Here is a 19180-nt window from a genome sequence, read left to right as displayed (position 1 = left end):
TTACCCTCATTGTCTCCTCCGTGTGCGCTCGATGAAAATAACGCACGCCGATGTCCGGATGGAGGCGACGCGGATCTTGTCGATAGCCTCCAACATTTTGCTCGCTTTCTAAATCTTCCTGGCTGTCTCTGCCTTGCCTTTTTTCGTTGTTTGTCAGGTCCAACGTTCAACCCTCTTGCGTTATTGAACTGTATAATATTACTAGTAGACTGCGGATGTCTAATTCATGTTCTTGTGTGTAGAATCGAAGAAACGAAATCTAATTTATTAGATTCTCTTGTAATAACGAATTTGATAATAAAACTGGATTTCGCAAGTTACAAGTTATTTAATTATTCTATTTGATAATCAAAAATGTAAAATTTTGAAAAAGAGAGTTCTATCATCGAGAACTTATAACTTGCTATTATCATTGGTTATGCACGAGGGATCTGTTAAATTTTTCAGTTTCATCTACTTTCTCTTCTTGTTTCCTACTTGTAGTTTATATAGTTTTTCTCCTTTCTTTCCGAATCGTTTGCTTGATTATTTTGTATTGTTGTTGTGGATGTTTATTTAACTATTGAGCAACGTTACATGTTAAAAGCGGATACGGAAACGGAGATTTTGAATAAGTATCGAAGAAATTTATTTTTTCGTCTGCTTCAGGTTTTCGTTGTTCGACTTTCATGTTCTAGTACGAAGGACTACGAGGCGCGAAGTCGAAGGCTATCCGTAAAATATGCTTCATTTGCGTTTAAAGGTTTGCTTTGAAGATTGAAAAAGTCATTTACTATTATAATTGACATTTTACTTACGATTTGCATTTCAAGTTGGTCAATCTTTTCAATCAAGATCAATCTTTTCATTCCTCTGGCAACAAAACTATTTAAATTGCTGCTACTTCCTAAATTTGTCAATTCTTTCCACTTTGTTGCAAAATTGTTTTGTTTTTGAGCCGTATTAACCTCCATTTCCATCATTTTTAACTGACTTAGAAATTAAAAAGAAAAATTGTTCAGTTTTGCGGTAAATAGAATAAAAGATTAACGATATGTAGGAATAAATAGAGATAGAAGATCGATAAAAGGTGAGAAATTGTACGAGGTTGAACGATCATTAATGTTAACTATTTATTAAAGAGGGACGAGGCATTTCATCGCGAAATTAATCGACTACAACGGCTAACTTTTATTATTAGTTAGATAAAATCAAGAGATCGTTGTTGTTCAATTGAATAAGCTGCGTGTTTATTAGACACGTGTCTATTAAAACACATCTGAATAAATCGAATCGTATAGATGTAAATTAATTATGATCGTATTTTGATTAACATTACGATACAGTTTGAATAACAATGTGAGAATGAAAATGCCGCAACGAGATTCCCTTAATAAATTTGGTTATAATATCCGTTCATTTCCGGCTGTAACGGTATACACTGTGAAACCTTATTTAAACAATTAAAATAGGTCTGCTTATAAAAATGACATAGCTATTCGCAAAGAATTCCCATTATATCCAAAAACTGACGTTGTTTCCGCACTTTCTCAAGTGTTACAAATGTCACGTAACACTTTATTATTTTTACTTCACACTTTTCCTTGCTAAATACTTATCATGGTGCACATATTTTCATGGAATTAATATTCTTTATAACATTTGGGAACGAAGACTCCATTTTCAAATTTCTAATCTCATATTTTTTAATAGATATAAGAGTTTTTAATTTTCTAAAGTACTATTCATTATATTCTAAACTTATCCATAAAAACTCATATTTTTGGGATCTGAAAAATACAGTCGTATAGTAAGTGAAAAGAGTCGCAGCTACTAGCTAGTAGATGGTAATATACAAATTAGATACTTTTTTTGGTTATGTTTATCGATGGGGCGGTGCGCGGTCATCCGGTACGGGTTTTTGGATGCACGATGAACTAACAATAAGAAGGTAACGCGGGAGGATCGGAGGGCCAGATGTTGTGCAAGGATTCAGCATCCTCGAGCCCATTCATGGCTCCCGTAGCAGAGCACCTTACTCGAACCGAACAACGTCGACCTTCTGCACCACAGAAATTCGATACTGCTCGGAACCTCGGCCAGTGTGTAATATCTTGCTCTTATATATTCTATCTTGTTCCAATTTCCAAATCTATCGGACAGTCGGAAACGGACGAAGTTCTCCGCGTATGTGATGCATTATTGATATCTTTAATCAAGATTTCTCTGCAATTTGGTTATTCACATGTAACATATGGTGATCAATTCGAATTATTAAGGTTAAAAACGAAAGCATGTATCGACAGTTTGATTTTCTTCTATCTGGAATATGAACGTTAAGGGTGATATTTATATATATTGAAGGAGTGTGGAAGATTTCTTCCTTGTTGATGCGGTGCTCGTTTTATTATCTGATCTTCTGTCAAAAGCTTCCATGTCATTTAACAGGTCGTCGTATGTCTCTTCCACTGCGTCACAAATTTCTGAACTCCTGTTTGGAACAGGTAAGATAACAATCTTTGATTTTAATCAGGCTTTCGTCGTTTGTGCTTACGTGTAATTAGCATGGTAGTGACAAAGTTTACACTCTTCGCTCGCTGCAAGTGCTGCTTTGTCTAGTCCATGTTCTTTGAAAACTTTTAACTGACTGTGCCATTTTCTTTTACATTTGAAAGATTCTCGATCTTCTTTCTTCACCAACTTTTTATCTGCAAATTTTCATTACATTTGTATTTTAGAGATTACATTTCGACAATTATAGTTAAATATGTATGAAAAATTGAAATGGTTCAACAGCCATACTTAATCTTTCATATTTTTATCATTCTTCGCTATCATTTATATTTTACCAACTAATTCGCCAAAAGGATAAAACACAATATGTACCTGACAATTTTTACAATTGTACCTGATATTACTCGGTAAGGTTCAAACGGCCTCGTTTCTGTCATAAACTTCCAAAAATTCTTCACTTTGATTTGCTGACTATAACTTATCTTTTTATCAAATGTCAATTCTATACAAATCTTCGTGTTTTGTGTCATATTTAAATATTCCGCCGATTTTTCTCACATGTAAATACGTCACTTCCTTTTAAGAAATATTACTAGCGTCATTGTAGACATGTGAATGGGATATCTAGTAACATTTAATGTTACCATTGCAGCTAAGTCGATAATATAAACTTGTAACCAAAAATACCAAATTTCCAAGCTTGTGTATTTTTTAAATCCACATATATTATATTATATTAAACATTTTAGTAATAATTTATCAATAATACAAAAATGAAAGATCGTACTACCAATAACTAATATTACCATACTATGGTAAAACAGAACAAGAGCGGCAGCTTTTAAAAAAATGTAGTTTCGACATTTCGCAAGTAAAAGCGCGTCCTCAAAAAATATCATTCGTTAGAAGGTTCAATCGACGAAAAATTGATAATTAGATACCTGGATGAAATATGATCGAGCGTGTGGGTGCAGTTTCGCGTGGGTTGAAAATTAAGAGAAAAGGAAAAATAAATTAACCGTGCGAGCGCGATGATGTCATTGCCCCGACAGGTTATGAGCAGTGCGCGCCGAGGATGTCAAGATGGCTGCCACGTACATCTGATCGGAGGTGTGTGCGCTCGGGAAATTTGACGCCGAACTGTGATAAAAGGGGCTGTCTTTTTCGAGTTGCTGACATGGTGACAGTGCGAAGTTAGTCGGTCTGTATCCATGAGCACCACTTTGTACACCCTCGATGATAGTTTTTGTCGTCGCGGCCGCCGGCGGCTCGCATTGAACCATGTTCAGCAAAAAACTTCATGTAGACGTCAAAAAGTCAACACTGAAGATTCAGGATGTTAAAAAGGATAGCGCGACTCGGTTCAAGCATCTTAAAATTGTACTAGGTGAGCCTACGTTTCATTACCGTAACCGTTCTTTCTTATTGCTGTATGAATCAGCTAACGTTAATTCGTTGTGAAAATTAATCATGAACGAGGAGTTGCCAGTTAATGAATACGACGATAGTTAAAGGAGAGGGGCGGCAATTTTGTTAGTATTTGCCGCCTACACACCAGTACCGAGATGGTTTTAATGCTGTCGTAGAACTTCTGGAATTTTTCTTCCCGAAAATAATGTTAAATAATTTTTCATTATTCTCCTTCTTATTTTGTACAGCTTTTGGTACCAACTGTTGTAACATCTTTGCTCTTTTTTTAATAACGTGATTTGTTATTTTTAATTTTGTATGCTATAAAAGTAAAAATTATATAAATAATTTTAAATAAATGTATTGATTATTGTATATCTCAAAATGATATCAGAGAGGGTTTATATAATTTCATGTTTTAAAATATATTAATAAATCGTTGAAGATTACTGAATCTTATTGTATAGTATTTTTTAAAAAGAAAATAATTTAGCTTGTATGTAGTTGTAATGTGATGGTGTAGTGTTAAGTAGTAGTATCTAATCACCAAACCGCATGACCACAGTAACCAACCTATCGTGGCCTCCAATTTTAGCTAATGTTACATTATTATTATACATAGATAATATTATATGCTTAAATGTATAATCATCAACCAATAAAAACTTCTGTAGGTTGTTTATGAGTTAGGATGTTATTGAGAATACATAAATGATTATTGGAAAAAGAATTATACAAGTTGACATCAAGAACAGTGTTGTCATTTTTTTATTTCTTATACACATAATTCCCTATTTTTTAAAGTGTAATTTTGCATTTATTCTGTGCTAGAAATAAATATTTACTCCAACTTGCAGAAAATATAAATGCTTTCTATTATACTTTTATGTAATTTGTATAATTTAATTTTTTTTATTAAATAAAATAGAACTATATAACATTTTATAATTTTACAATTGTACCTATATCGAGAAGAATGATATTGACAGTGGTGATATGAGAACATAGAAGGAAAAAGGTTCTACTATATAAGTGTAAGTGTACAAGACCAGTGGTGATGTAATAGAGGTTTACAGCTCTCCCTATAAACTATAAACCAAACCTCTTGTGAAAGAAAAGTAGCTGTAATTTCTAATCTTTAGCTACAATAATTGTTTATTAAGGATAATTGTCTTCTAGCATTTCTAAATTTATTGTTGTAAATTTTATAATTAATATCGTAAAAAAAATTTTTAAGGAAACTTTTTGTTCACTTTTTATAATACAAAATAATGATTTTTTTAGTAAACTAAAAAATTATGTAATAATAATTAATATATACTTTACTATATATTAATTATTACTATTATTATTTTATAGAAAATGTGGATACTGATGAAGCAAAGGGGTTTTTTGAAGGCAACTTCAGTCATGTCTATTTTATTCTATATGATTGTTTTGTATCAGCTGAAACAAATCTGCGACAACGAGGTAATAATATTTGCTGTTCCATGTATACTATATCTCATATTTTAACAATATACATCATAATTGCCTTGCATTGTAACGTAGATGTGACTGCAATTTCTGTCGACCAAATCATATAGTTTTGTTTATAGAACTACAACTGTATTAAAAATATTAACTTATAATTATGTGTAATATCTGCAAAATGCTATTATTATCATTATTAATTATAAATATTATCATTATTTTACTATTTGCTTGTTTTTCTATTTTGCTGCCAGAACTTTCCTTCCACATTGGTGAGTAATAGACAGATGACAGAGTGTATATTCCTTGCATGTTGCAGTCTGCGTTCCATTAATCTGACCATTACATCTAATCTTACACAAGTATAATATCATTGTAATTGGCATATACACAAGAGCTCTATAGAACTAATGCTTTTTTCTTTCTCTTTTTTTTTTCATCTATGAAATATTAAGCAAATGTTAGCTGGCCGAATATTGTACATTTAATAAATATTTCGTTTATAGTGCATAAAGCACATAGAGAGGAATTGGAACAGGTGTTGCAACTCTTGGAAAAAGTCTTAACACTTCTTCCTGAGCTTCTTAATAGAAGATGGCAATGTCATAGTCTAGCAAGGATTTTACAAAAGCTTTTACATCCTGGTAATAGTTGGAAACTTAGAAGAGAAGCTATAAGGTAAACATATACTTAGTGATGTTGTTATGTAAGAAGTTTTGTGCTTTTATATAATGTGTATTAAATTGTTTTTAGATACTTTATTTTGTGGTACCAAGCACTTGGTGAAAATGCTCCTGATCACATTCACCAAATGTTTGCAAGCTTGATACCAGGGTTTCCACCGCAACAACCATCTCCTTATAAATCTGAACGTAAGATAGATGGAAAGAAAGATAAACTTGTCAAAGTTATTGGTTGTGATGATAAAGATAAGAAGGAATTTTATGATACACAATTGTCACAAAGTACTTTTCATGATAATGGTTCAAACCAGTGTCCTGTCACTCAAGTTGACAGTGGACCTATTTTACCCCCACAAAGTGGGGAAAAGCCTCTTGATAATGAGACTGTTCGATTTTTAGAAGCATTACTTGAATTTATGGTTTCTCAGGTATACTTACATATTTTGAAATAATGCAACTTGATATTACCAAAAAATGTACTAAGAAAGCTACTATTTATTTCCTTTACAGGTTGTAAAGATAGAATGGAGAGATAAATCTTCAAGACAGCACAAGACTTTTCAATTTTTATTAGAACGTTTTAAAACTACGTATCTTCGTCATATTTGTCCTGAGTTTGATGAGAATTTTTCGTTGTACAAACCGAATTTGGAGTTGCCTACGATGCGAAAACCAACAAATCAGAGTCAGGATAATTATGTATTGTGCAAAGTTGCTTTGATTAAGTGGATCGCTAGTTTTACCCATATCGCTAGAAAAGATGCTCGTGTCGCACATCTTTCGCATAGGTATTTTGTTACAAATAGTTTAGTATTTTTGATGAACATTATAATGATTTTACATAAATTATGGCTAAAAAATGTCTATTTTAGCACAACTCCAAATGAAGAAAATACGGAACCAGAGCTTCGTCGAGTTTCCGTTACACAAAATAGTGCTGACTCAACTTTATTATCTCCCGAATCAACTGTGTCTCAACAAGAGAATCAAAATCAGGAAGATAGTAGTGTTTCAGCAGTTACTCTTGTTAGGGATGTTCTGTATGGAAACAGGGATAACGTGAATTTCGTACATGAGCTATACAGACAAGCATTTTTGTTAGACTTCAATCATGCTGGTGCTATAAGAAAAGCTATAGCTGTTTATAAAGATTGGATCCAAATGAATGTAAAGTTTTAATTTATAATTCTTTAACACTATAATGATATGGCCAGTGATATTTACTTATTTTTACATTTTTAATTAGGAATTACCACCATTCATGTTAGAACCATTGGATAGTCATAAGGAAAGGGATTTCGAAGAAAATCCGAGAAAAGATCTAAATGATATCGATAAAAGTCCTTCGGAAAGTTATCGTCAAACAAGATTGAGAAATGATTCTTACCTCGGTGCTATACACAGAGAAAATTTATTTATAAGAGCGGGGCTACAAAATGTTTTGCAAGTGTTCATTACACAAGCTTCCAACGTCTTCTTCTTAGAGAATTCTGGACCGAATGCATCTTTGTCATTACTGGAAGAACAGACCGATAGTTGCAAAAGAGTTTTGAACGTATATCGATATGTTGTAATGAATTCTCGATTAGAACCGGGTACTTGGGAACAGTTGCTTAGGTAAATACCTTCAAAACCATATTTTCATTTTTAAGTAACAACATTTTATTTCTCAAATTTGTAATATTAATTTTATTGTATACATATTTGCTAGAGTATTACTACAAATAACATCACTTGTTTTAAATGAAAAATCTTCTCGGCGCAAGATTCAAGAAAGCATTGGCGGTAAACTTGCCCCTGCCATATTTCAGACTTTAATCGTTACATGGATTAAAGCTAATTTAAATGTTGTTATTTCTACACAATTATGGGATCAGTTCCTGGAAGTGTTGACTTCTTTAACACAGTGGGAAGAGCTAATTCGAGAATGGGCGGTAAGTTAAGTTAAAAGTCGTGTTCTGCATACATATTATGAGAAATTTAACATTTATATTATTTAATATTTTATTATTACTTTATAGAAAACATTGGATACTTTAACAAGGGTGCTTGCCAGGCATGTGTATAATTTGGATTTAAATGATTTACCATTAGATAGATTGAGTGAACAAAAAACTAAAAAGCGTCGTGGTGTTGGAAGCCGGGCTGCTTCAACTGGAAGTGTTCAACCACCACGCAAAGGAAGTGTCGATCAAGATAATAATACCGTATCTAAAGAAAATGTTTCAGGTAAGAAATTTTTATATGATTTCTTATCTCTAACATTTAATTTATCATTTCGAAAGAAATTAGATATTTATTGTTAACAGACCACCCGATGCGAGACTTAAGGAAGGTACGACCACTTCCTCGTAGTGCAAGCGATAACACGATATACAATGGAAAAGCACGTACAAAACTTCATAGAAATCGCACACATACTGTACACAGTGGTATTCCTGGTAAGTGTGGCCTGCCAAATATCGAGTCTCAAGGTTCTTCTTCTTAAATTTTAGTTGGATAATCTTTCTCATTTGGTAGTGCCATCTATGTTGCTGATAATACGTGCAATTTATTTATAACTTTGTCTCTTACTTTTTTGCTTTGTCGCTGACACTTAGTTAAAAATAACTACTCTGGCGTCGACCAGACACTTGTCTCTCTTCATACATCTCTTTTTATTCTTTTAATACGCCTCTCATTCGCAATATCCTTTTTATTCGTGCTTTCTCCTAATTTTAGACGATAAAGCTCTATTTAAATTGATCCGGTATAAACAATTCTCTTAGTGGTTGTGGCTTATTTGTGTATTAAGTGTAAACAAATTTCCACACGCGCAGTACTCCCCCTATCGATAGAGCAAGATATGGCACGACTATTGTCAAACGGTACTACTTCGTCATCGACAACTGGTCGGAAAATGTTACCGAACAGGCGTGCTAAATCTTTGGATAGCATTGTAATAGTCGATAGCGAACCACCATCACCACGTTGTCCTTCTCCAACACCGAGCAGCGGAGTCGACAGTAACAAAGACAGTCCGATACAGATAGAAAACATTGACGGCAGTAGTATCGGTAAGTATATCGTTTGCTGCTGTTTAACATTTGCATCAAGTTATGAGAACATCATTTTTAATTGCATAACAACGTGTGATCATTCTTATGATTTAAAATTATTTCTTATGTTTGTTTTTCTTTATTTATCTCACAGAAAATCATAAATATAAAACTAACAATGGAATATTTTATTACTTTGATAATGATAATAATAATAATGCATTATTCCATCCAACATGCTTTGCTTACCTTTTTGTAAATTAACGAAACTATGTATACGAAAAATAGCTTCTTTTTATAAGACAGAATTTGATACACTTCTGAAATAAATCTAGCAGTATATTGCATATTTCCATACGTTCCTAATACGTTTCTGTTTAGTTACTAATAAATTTTGAGTTCTGTTTCAATCGACGAGAAAACTTCTCAAAAGTATTTTAACTTTATTAAGAGTTTGTTTCATGTAATTCTGTGATCATGAATAATTAGTAATTATGGTAATTTTGTGATTGTATCATCAATTTGCAGATACGAATGATGCATCAGAAAGGAGATCTGTTATGGCAGGTGGTGGAGTTCGCGGATGGTTACCCGATGTTGCGGTCGTATTATGGCGTCGTATGCTATCAGCATTAGGGGATGTAAATAATATTCAAGATCCTACCCTTCATGGACAAGTTATGGATTACCTTGTTCAGCTTACACAAACACTTCTGAAAGTATGATATTTCCTATTTTGTCATAATAATAATATGCCTTACATTGCATTATTACACGTTTTATATTGTTATTAACATTTCGTATATCGTTTAGATTCGCTTGAATCAAGGTGTGTCTGGTGACAACCAAGCGACTCCTCCAGCTCCAGAACTTATACCTCCACTTACAGTCATTGCTCCATGGTGTTTCAAGGTCAATATTAATTTGTTATTTTAATATTATTTTTACGTTACTATTATTAATGTAATTATTTTCTAGGCAATACAACTTCCTAGTCAATATGAAGTTGGCAAATTGGCAGCATACCGTTTGATCTGTCTTCTAACAGTTCAACCACAAGATATTAATTTGCCAAAACAGCACTTAACTCTTTTTTATCGTGCGGTTCATAGCGGTATCGTTAGTAATGATAACAAAGTGTTACATGTATTGGTCAAGTATACTGGTCCTAGGTTGTTCAGTTTGAATCTTCCTGGATCTAGTCTTTTAATCTTGGATTATATTCATGCTGCTAATGTAATATTGAGCAATCAGGATATTCAGGTATTACAAAGATTTTACGGTAATTTATTAATAGCATTATTAAATTGTATATTATAAACTAAATTGTAAATTATAGGCACCAAGAACTGAGGCCGTTTCGATTATCGGATCGTTACTATCTTTACCAGCTACTACAGTTAAATTACCTGTATTGCAACCTACTGCGAACGATATCGTAACCATGACATGTCCAGATGCAAAGGTATCAAAATGTAACAGTTATTTATTTGACGTTAATTTATCGAAAATACCTTAATAAAAATTGTTTTATTCTAGGAACATATAATTATGATACTTTTGAGAAGTTGTAGACGCGAACCAACTGGCATTGCAAGATGCATAGCTGTTTCCAGCATTGCTATGTTTGTATACAGAGAATTGTGCTACAAAAATCAACATCCACGAATCCCAGAAGCTGTTACGGTTCTCCTTTTAGCACTTAAAGTAAGTTTGTCGAATTCATTGTGGGTAAACGGTTTTAAATCAAAAATAATTCCTGTGTTAATTTTCTTTGACGTGTAAGATAGTCTGCATGCTATAAAATATATGTAACTATCTTATAGCTATTTAATATTTTTCTATTTGGGTTATAGTTTTTAGTTAAGTAGTAAACACAGTGTAATGTATTGTTAAACGTAGTAGATATGTAATAATAGTAGTGAGAAATTCAGTGTCTCTTTCACTAAGTCTGATTGACAGCGGATGCAGGGAGCAGAACGTCGCAGAGCTGGTATCTGTTATCCACTAATGGATCAGGTAGTTTTTCTTAGATCAACTAACTTTTTGGACTCCTCATTACGTGTTGTTACAGTATTTACCTGTTGACTGATGTCTTCGTGTCTGTTTAAGGGTGTCATCGCCATTGCATGGTGTATTGCACGGTTGTGTGTGTAAAACGTCCAGTGATATTTCGATGTTTTTAATCTTATTATATCTTACATATTACAGTGGTTCATAGATGTGGGTTAAATATTTTGCTTTCTTCTTTCCCCGAAATTTGTCAACCCATGGAAAGATAATACTTAGAATCTTTAAGAAAAAAGATCAGATTTTTATAATAAATTAAATCAACTTGGGGGAAGGGAATCCTAACATCAAAGAACGACAACTATCCTATTTTATATGTTACCGATTAACTGTTCTATGCTATCCCTATAAAACTAATTAGAATGAAATCATAGATAAAGATTAAAATATAATATAAATACGATATTTTAGTTAACAATTTTTCTTTCTTATCTTATAGGCCACTCATGCTACTGTTGCTCAAGTGGCATGCGATTCTCTTTTGTTGTTATGTGATAAAGCAGATATTCTGCTAGAACTATATCCAAATGTGCCATGTAAAATAATTCAAGTAAGTTTTGCCATCAAATCAAAATTTACTAAATGTTGAAGTTTAATTGGTATATATATAATTATTTTACTCGTATACTTTAGATTTTATCGGAAACACTTGGATATATGAGCACTCGAGAAAGACGCGGTCCTTTGACGATATCAATGTTATTCTGTTTGGGCGAATGGGCTATGCACCTTGGTCCTTCCGTTCTATTACGCGTTTTTCAAGGAAAACCTCTGTTAATGACTTTATTTACGGTTAGTAACATTATCAACAATTTTTTTTAAACATAAATTAAAATATTCATAATAATCATATAACATCAAAACATACTAAAAATATTGCAGGTTTTGGATAACATAGTACAAGATACAATCGATAAAGATGTATCACATACAAATAAAAGTCATGAGGATGAAGATGATGATTTTGATCCTGATATTACTTTAGATAATTTAGCTGACGATATTTGCGCAAAATCACCCCGTCGAGGCAATACTCAGTCCGTTCAGTTAGCAGCAAAGATGGTAGGATATTATTGAAATATTTTTTCTTACAGACTTAAATTTAAATTTCAATATTTCTTTTTAGGTAATGATGCATTTAATAAATCATTTGGGACACTTTCCAATGGGTATTGGAGCTGCACGTTTATCTTCGTTAGTTGTCGAATTAGATGACGTACCAGGAATCGATGGGGATGAGCTATCTTCTGCAATTTTTCATGCGCCAAATATACAACTGTTGATGTTGTCAAATTCCGTAATAATGTCACTTGTTGAACTGGCAGCATTAGATGCACCCGGCGGAGGTGTTACAGCTGGATTAACAACAGCACCATCATTAGTCAGGGTATTATTGCGAGATTTAGCAGGGAAAGCATCCTGGGATAGTTCTATTTTATACAGTCAACCGTTTGTTGAAGACGATGTGCCGATTGCATTTACAAAACATGGTAATAAAATTATTCGTTAATATTTCAATTTTATTATATATTAAATATCTTCAATTATAATATTCATTAACATTTTTAGTTGAATGGAAAGCAAAAGTACATGGAGACGATTTGAGCAGTGTTATAACATCTCAAACATGTACACCTCGACATACGATAAGACATCGTGAGCCACATATATTGCCTACATTTGCAAATGCCGCGAGTGATATGGACAATTTAGATGATGTAATACTTTAGTACCTTAGAACATAAATCAATATCATTAATAATCATTTTATATTAACTTTATATTTTTATTTTTAGCTCTTACAATACATAGGACATACAAGTCCGGAAGTATTAACTAATCCAGAAATTGCACTTAATGCGCCTGCTAATCCACCACAAGGTCAATATCTTGAGAGTGAAACCATTGCCACAATTCTCAACCAGAGAAACGCTGAGCAAGAGCATATCAATAATTGGAGTCAGCACATTAGGTATGCTATATTAAAAGATATAATATTAAATATATTCATATCATTGGAATATCTTTTCCAGCATGTGTGCGTCAGCAATAAGTCCACCATCGTGTCGTCCACCTCCAGCACCGTTTCATCACTGCCGTCTTTTGTTTTCGCACTTGGGTTTATCCGGTTGGGAACAACGTAGAAAATTGCATTTATTATCTAAAAACGAAAAACTTTTACGCGAATTACGAAATCTCGATAGTCAACGATCTAGAGAAACGCATAAAATAGCCGTAATTTATGTCAGCCAGGGACAAGAAGACAAAAACTCCATATTAAGTAATGTCACTGCTAGCAAAGAATATGAAAGCTTTATTGCTAGATTGGCTTGGGAGGTCGAACTTGAATCACACACAGGCTTTCTTGGAGGCCTTGTACCTGGAAAAGCATCTGGTGTTACAGCACCTTATTTTGCAACATCTTTCACTGAAATCCTTTTTCATGTAGCAACAAGAATGCCTTCTGATAGTCCCGAAAGTTTGTTGCAAAAAGTAAGTGTTAGTTATTCACGAAAAAAGTATATTAAGATGAGAGACTTAAAGTAAAATTATTTCAGACACGGCATCTCGGTAACGATGAGATTCACATAGTTTGGTCAGAACATTGGAGAGATTATCGTCGGGATATTATACCAACTGAATTTTGTGATGTTTTAATAGTAATTTATCCGTTACATAATAAATTATATAGAATCCAAATTTCTCGAAAACCAGAAATTCCGTTTTTTGGACCCCTGTTTGATGAGTGTATCGTTGAAGATAAAGTTTTACCTGGGTTAGTGAGGACAACAGCATTGGCGGCAAGTAGGGCAAAACGATCGACACTTACATTATATCAACATTAGTAAGTGTGCCATTTTGATTATTTCTGTTTAATAATTGTACTTCTTGATTAATACGAAATATTTTAGTTATGAAGAGAGAGCGAGGTCTATCGATACTGTTATGAGGAATCACAAGGAAGCTACTACATTTGAAGAATTTACAGCCAATGTATATTCACCCGTACAGCCGCCAAGTCCGTTTAGTGGGACTTCTTCAGTATCTGGTTAGTTTGTATATGTTAGTAAGAAAAGAACAAAATCTTTTTTAACTTTTTACCATTTTCTTCTTTGATTTCGAAATAGTTGCAATTAAATTCTGTACATAGTTCTTGTTTTATAGCAATTATGAAATGGATTATTTTTATTCGTTTCCCATAGAAGCTGTGAGTGACTCATAGAAATTAAATTATTTTTAATAGATTTTGCACGAGTTTAGGTATCAGTTATTATTATTATTTTTATCGATATCATACTGTCAGGATCTACAACAAGCGTGCAATCCACAGCATCGTCAAACCTCGCAGCAGCGCTTATAGATTCACATCAGGGCCGATCGGGACTGCGAAGTTCTTCGGCAGCAAGCAGTGATAACCGCGCGAATAGAGGTGACTAATTCAGTCCACTAACCCCCACCCACCTTGTAACACCACCCAACAAGGTAGTATTATAATTTATTTATTTTTTTCTTTGCTGTTTTTCCAATGTTTTTTCGTCTCTATAAAGTGTATCCTGTTTATTTCTTTCTTTTGATAGATTACCTGGTAATGAATTTATATGTTATAATATGTTGATAATTATGCAAACCTATACACCATTTTTAAGTTTCATCCAGTGGACTCCAATCTATCTTTACTTACATAAAAAAATAATAGTAAATTTATATAGACACTTTTCTGATTTATGATGACATTACACATTTTGCTAACATTTACAAAAAAGTATATATATATATGCAAACATCTGTGTATTGATATATATATATAAATCTTCTTTCCTCTAAAAAAAAAGAAACAAGGCTGAAGATAAATATATTCCAACTATTATTTATTTAATATTCACATGTCTCTTAACTATATTTTTGTTTAACAGTCTTACACAATCTATTCAGAGGTAAAATCTCCTTTTTACATGCATATTAGACATAGCTCAAGACATACTTTAAAACATTCATGTCATATTACATGTGTCATTTTATTAATGGTGCTTTATAGATTGAAAATACTGTACAATACTATGCATATACTTTTCTAAATAAATGATACATAGTAGACTTTTTTCTTAAATATTTTTGTATTATAGTTGTTAATATCAATGAATACAAATTTATAAAAACATCTATAACTTGAAATAGTTTTAAGATAATATATGTATGTATAGTATTGCACATTGCAAGTAGTTGTCTGCAACTCATATAGTTGTAAATAAATGTGCCTATTTGTAAATGTAGGCAGTCATGTCTCTGTCACAACCTAAAAGTTAAATGTAAAATATGTCACTTCATAAAAATGATGCAAACAATTCAACACTTAAATTTTCTAACTTCATTTTATAAAATTTTGGTTACATACAAATAAAAAATAAAAGTAGAATTTTTTTACATAATTCTATATGCATAATTAGCATAGACTAATTTTTAATTATATATTATTTTTTTTAGCAAATTGCACGTAAATTTTTGCCATTAATACATATGCATACATGACAAAGACTGTCATTGCAATTACTATAATACATGTATTTATTTCCTACATGATTTCTAATTGAAAGGGCACAACTCCAATCAAAACAACTTTTTAAATTTTATTTCCAGTTTCTGATGGAAGCAGGGTGTGGTTTAGTAATGATACTCCAGAAAGCACAGCACTTCATGGAATATCTCCCAGACCCGTAAAAAAGATGTCGTTCAAAACTGGACCGAAACAGAGAGCAAACACTCAACCTACGCCTCCAGATAGTCCAAGATATAAATAAGAAGTTTTGTACTAATACCATAAAGAAAAAAACATTTTTTGCACAAATGGTTGTTTGGGCATATCCTAGATATTATTATCTAAAAGAATTCTTTAAGATGCTATATGTTACAATAACATAAAATAACTAGCCCACAATTTCTGTGCATTGAAAGGTAGTAGATGCATAAGCGATGTAATGGTAGATTCAATGATCCAGCATCTTTAAAATGAAGAAAGAACAATTTTTAAACAGTGGGCGTCAAACATCCGATTAGTCTTAGCGTTTTCTGTTTTCCGTCCTTAGGTTTAATTTTTATATTAAATGTACAGATCGTTGTTTATTTGTTGCAACGTGAATATTAATTTATTGGAACGTAAATATATGAGAAGATTTAACGGATCATAGGTAATACAATAGTAACTAAATATTTGTTATATACACTAGAGTCACATGACAGCTATTTTCATTGTACAGTACTTTCTTAAGATCAGTTTATCCTTGTACTTGAATAGGTAAGCTTAAATAATTAATATCGATTAAAGCTTCTATCTTAATTTATTTCAAAGATAACGAGCTCCTCGATGTTATATATATATATATACATGCCTTCATAAAAAGAATTATTTTATTTCTTGTAATGTAATGAGGTGATAAAAGGACGAACATGATTACCATAATCACAGGACGCGTCTATATGAGTGTTGAAATAAGAATCAAATGTTATTTTTTAACAACAAAGTTTTACTAATCAATGTCATGTCTCTTAGATACTGTAATAAGTTATAACTTCATTTGTTTGATGTTGGTCCGATCTCGGCTTGCATTGTCGAAGGACAATAATTTAATGGAGTCTTTTAAAAAATCTGTTCATACGTTACATTCCATACAAACAATCGTTTCTATATGCTATTCATTGTCCATAATTTGAGTGAAATTTTCGATATGTCTCCATGGATGGTTAAAGCATTCCACATACGTTCTGTGTAATAAAATTTGACAGCCAGAGCTCTTCTTGTAACACATCAAACACACAAAAGAATTGTTTAAGATGAATGAAACGTAGAATGAAAATTCACATGAAGAATAGTTTTTGTTGTCATACCATAGGTACACATACTTGGTGCTTTACAATACATAAAATAGAAGTATTTTAAATACTGTGTCAAAACGTGTTATTTCTGAGTAACAATAATAAAACTGAAAGAGTATTTGAATGGATAAAACAGAAGAGAATTGAAATGAAATGAAATTGAGAAAAGTATTGGAAGTATACAGAGCAAAAACAGAATGTGAATTTGTTTGCTTCAGAAAGAATTCATCTTGTACACAGTGATAATAATCAAAGTATTAATACCATTCGTCGCAATTGAATATATAAACGGAATTTTAGGAGAGAAATTATAGTATATTGTGGTGAATATATTCAATATGGTATTCAGGTTGAGATTGTAATAAATATACATTTCGAGTTTTTTGACCATTTTGAGGATTATCAGAAGAATCGCATTCGAATGTGTAGGTATTTAGCAACGAAGTTGTAGGTAAATAATAATTACCGATACGCAGACCATGGCCAAAGCAGCATTATTTTTTCACTAATTTATAACGAAGTAGATTGAGAGAAGAAAAGCAGTGTGTATATGTATTGTACATAAATTGTTAAATACGTAAATGACGTTGGAGTCATTGAACGGGAAAATTATTCTCTGCGAAACATTGTATCGCTATATTATTGAACGAAAAAGAATGAAAAATATTGGTCTATATATATGTGCGTATTATACATATATATATATATATATACATGCAAAGAAGAGGGAAAAAATGAACTTATTACAGTCTTGCGTAAGAATGCTTTTACAAATCGTATTTAAACATTGTACTTAATTAACTATCTTTATTAGTATCATTATAACAATCGCTCGCTATTATTTATGTTATAAATATACAAATTGCTGTTAACATTATTAGCACAGCACCAAACTATTTTTCTTACTGGATAATTACGCTTGTAACATCTTCGGAATTAAATTTAATAATGATAAGCTGTGAGAAACATTGAAAAGAGTCATTGAAACATTTCCATGAGAGATAACAATGCAAATGGTTGTTCTGTTAGTAACATTGAGAGCTTGAATTTATATTACTAAAAACAAGTTATTTTGATCTTTCCAATTTGTTTGTTACTTTTCCTTTTTACAAATTGACATGATCAAATCTAAATCTATGTGTATAAAAAAAGAAAAAAATACTAAAAAACATTTACAGATATTTAATTGTTTACGCAAGATAATCTGCATTATACGAATTTTACCGCATCTCTTTACTTGTATGAGAGTGTCTTACACTTTATTTTTCAACTATTTGAAAATGGAGGATATGTACAAAAGGTACGAGTTTATAATTCGTCACTTCTATATCGATGTAAAACAGAGTTAATATATATATCTATATATATATATATACATACAATTATTATTTTATACAACATTGAGAGGAATACTATATGTTACCCTCTAATTCAAACTTTTTGCCAAAAAATAGAATCGCGTAGATACTTTCTTGTTCATGTGAATTAAACAGCGAAGGAAAAAAAAAAGATTGCAATTGTTTCGAATTATTAGTCTAACGGGGACATCGTTGAGGTATTTATGGCAACTAGAATTCTGTAGCGCCATTTTGCGGCTCCTCGAGTAACGAATAGAATTTCTGAAATTTTTCATAAAATTACAATGCTGTACAATCCTGTATTATGAAATTACAATTCTGTAAGAACGTTTATAGAATTTGTAGCAATATAGGACAGGTAGTAATTGAGTAGAGAAAAAATGAAATTATGTATTTGCATTCATATGAACACGTTAGGCAATCTTTTTTTTTCTCGTAGAAACGTCATTCGGAATTGACTTAATGCGTTATTCCCCTGTAACTGAAATTCATTATCCAAAGATTTCTCTGACATCGTACTGATTGTACACATTTCTGCGATGGAATGTACATTTTATTGCACAATAAAATTATGATGATTGATTTCAAGGAATTCCACATAATTTCGTGAAAAAAGTTTGATAATTATTTATAAAACAGATTATTTCAAGATTTCAATGATTTTGAGGTATAGTGTCAATTAAGTCTAATTTGATCTCTTATGTAAATCAAACATAACTCTAATTTATCCCAAATCTTCGAAATACGAAATATAACATTACAAATATTTTATAGGTTCATATATAAA

The 19180-nt window shown here is 31.9% G+C and overlaps 1 protein-coding gene and 1 long non-coding RNA gene across 8 annotated transcripts; one reads left to right on the top strand and one right to left on the bottom strand.

The window, feature by feature from the left end:
- Positions 1-1077: 1077 nt before the first annotated feature.
- Positions 1078-3218, bottom strand: LOC138186454 (uncharacterized). The gene is made up of 3 exons (XR_011174882.1): positions 2534-3218; positions 1847-2470; positions 1078-1769 (listed from the first exon to the last, which is right to left on the bottom strand). It is a non-coding gene; the product is annotated as an uncharacterized LOC138186454 (long non-coding RNA).
- Positions 3219-3486: 268 nt separating this feature from the next.
- On the top strand, positions 3487-18981 carry LOC138186450 (probable Rho GTPase-activating protein CG5521). Of its 7 annotated transcripts, none has more exons than XM_069126341.1 (29): positions 3487-3880; positions 5263-5373; positions 5631-5648; positions 5883-6054; positions 6130-6487; positions 6570-6847; positions 6932-7226; positions 7306-7676; positions 7771-7993; positions 8081-8288; positions 8369-8500; positions 8879-9115; positions 9626-9816; positions 9911-10009; positions 10076-10360; positions 10437-10562; positions 10637-10804; positions 11607-11717; positions 11801-11959; positions 12050-12229; positions 12294-12657; positions 12737-12885; positions 12964-13139; positions 13201-13660; positions 13726-14012; positions 14080-14216; positions 14499-14597; positions 15082-15102; positions 15803-18981. In XM_069126341.1, exons 1-29 carry the CDS (start codon positions 3775-3777, stop codon positions 15961-15963), a joined length of 5682 nt encoding a protein of 1893 aa, XP_068982442.1. In that variant the 5' UTR covers positions 3487-3774; the 3' UTR covers positions 15964-18981. The 7 variants fall into 7 exon arrangements, with proteins under 7 accessions (XP_068982442.1, XP_068982439.1, XP_068982440.1 ...); XM_069126338.1 differs by having other exon boundaries at positions 14472-14597; XM_069126339.1 differs by lacking the exon at positions 5631-5648 and having other exon boundaries at positions 14472-14597.
- The last annotated feature ends 199 nt before the right edge of the window (positions 18982-19180 follow it).

This window comes from Bombus flavifrons, chromosome 13, assembly GCF_040668555.2.
Source record: "Bombus flavifrons isolate JBK064 chromosome 13, iyBomFlav1_principal, whole genome shotgun sequence".
Classification (NCBI taxonomy): Eukaryota; Metazoa; Arthropoda; class Insecta; order Hymenoptera; family Apidae; genus Bombus; species Bombus flavifrons.
Note: the sequence above shows the minus strand (reverse complement) of the source record. Positions and strands in the feature narration are given on the sequence as shown.

What these genes read in the sequence shown, in the direction of transcription:
- LOC138186450 (XM_069126338.1), top strand. Translation starts at nt 3,775, where the DNA reads ATGTTCAGCAAAAAACTTCATGTAGACGTCAAAAAGTCAACACTGAAG. An exon ending in TTACACAAACACTTCTGAAA is followed by an intron (nt 9,817 to 9,910) that starts GTATGATATTTC and finishes TATATCGTTTAG; the next exon opens with ATTCGCTTGAATCAAGGTGT. An exon ending in TGTTAATGACTTTATTTACG is followed by an intron (nt 11,960 to 12,049) that starts GTTAGTAACATT and finishes AAAATATTGCAG; the next exon opens with GTTTTGGATAACATAGTACA.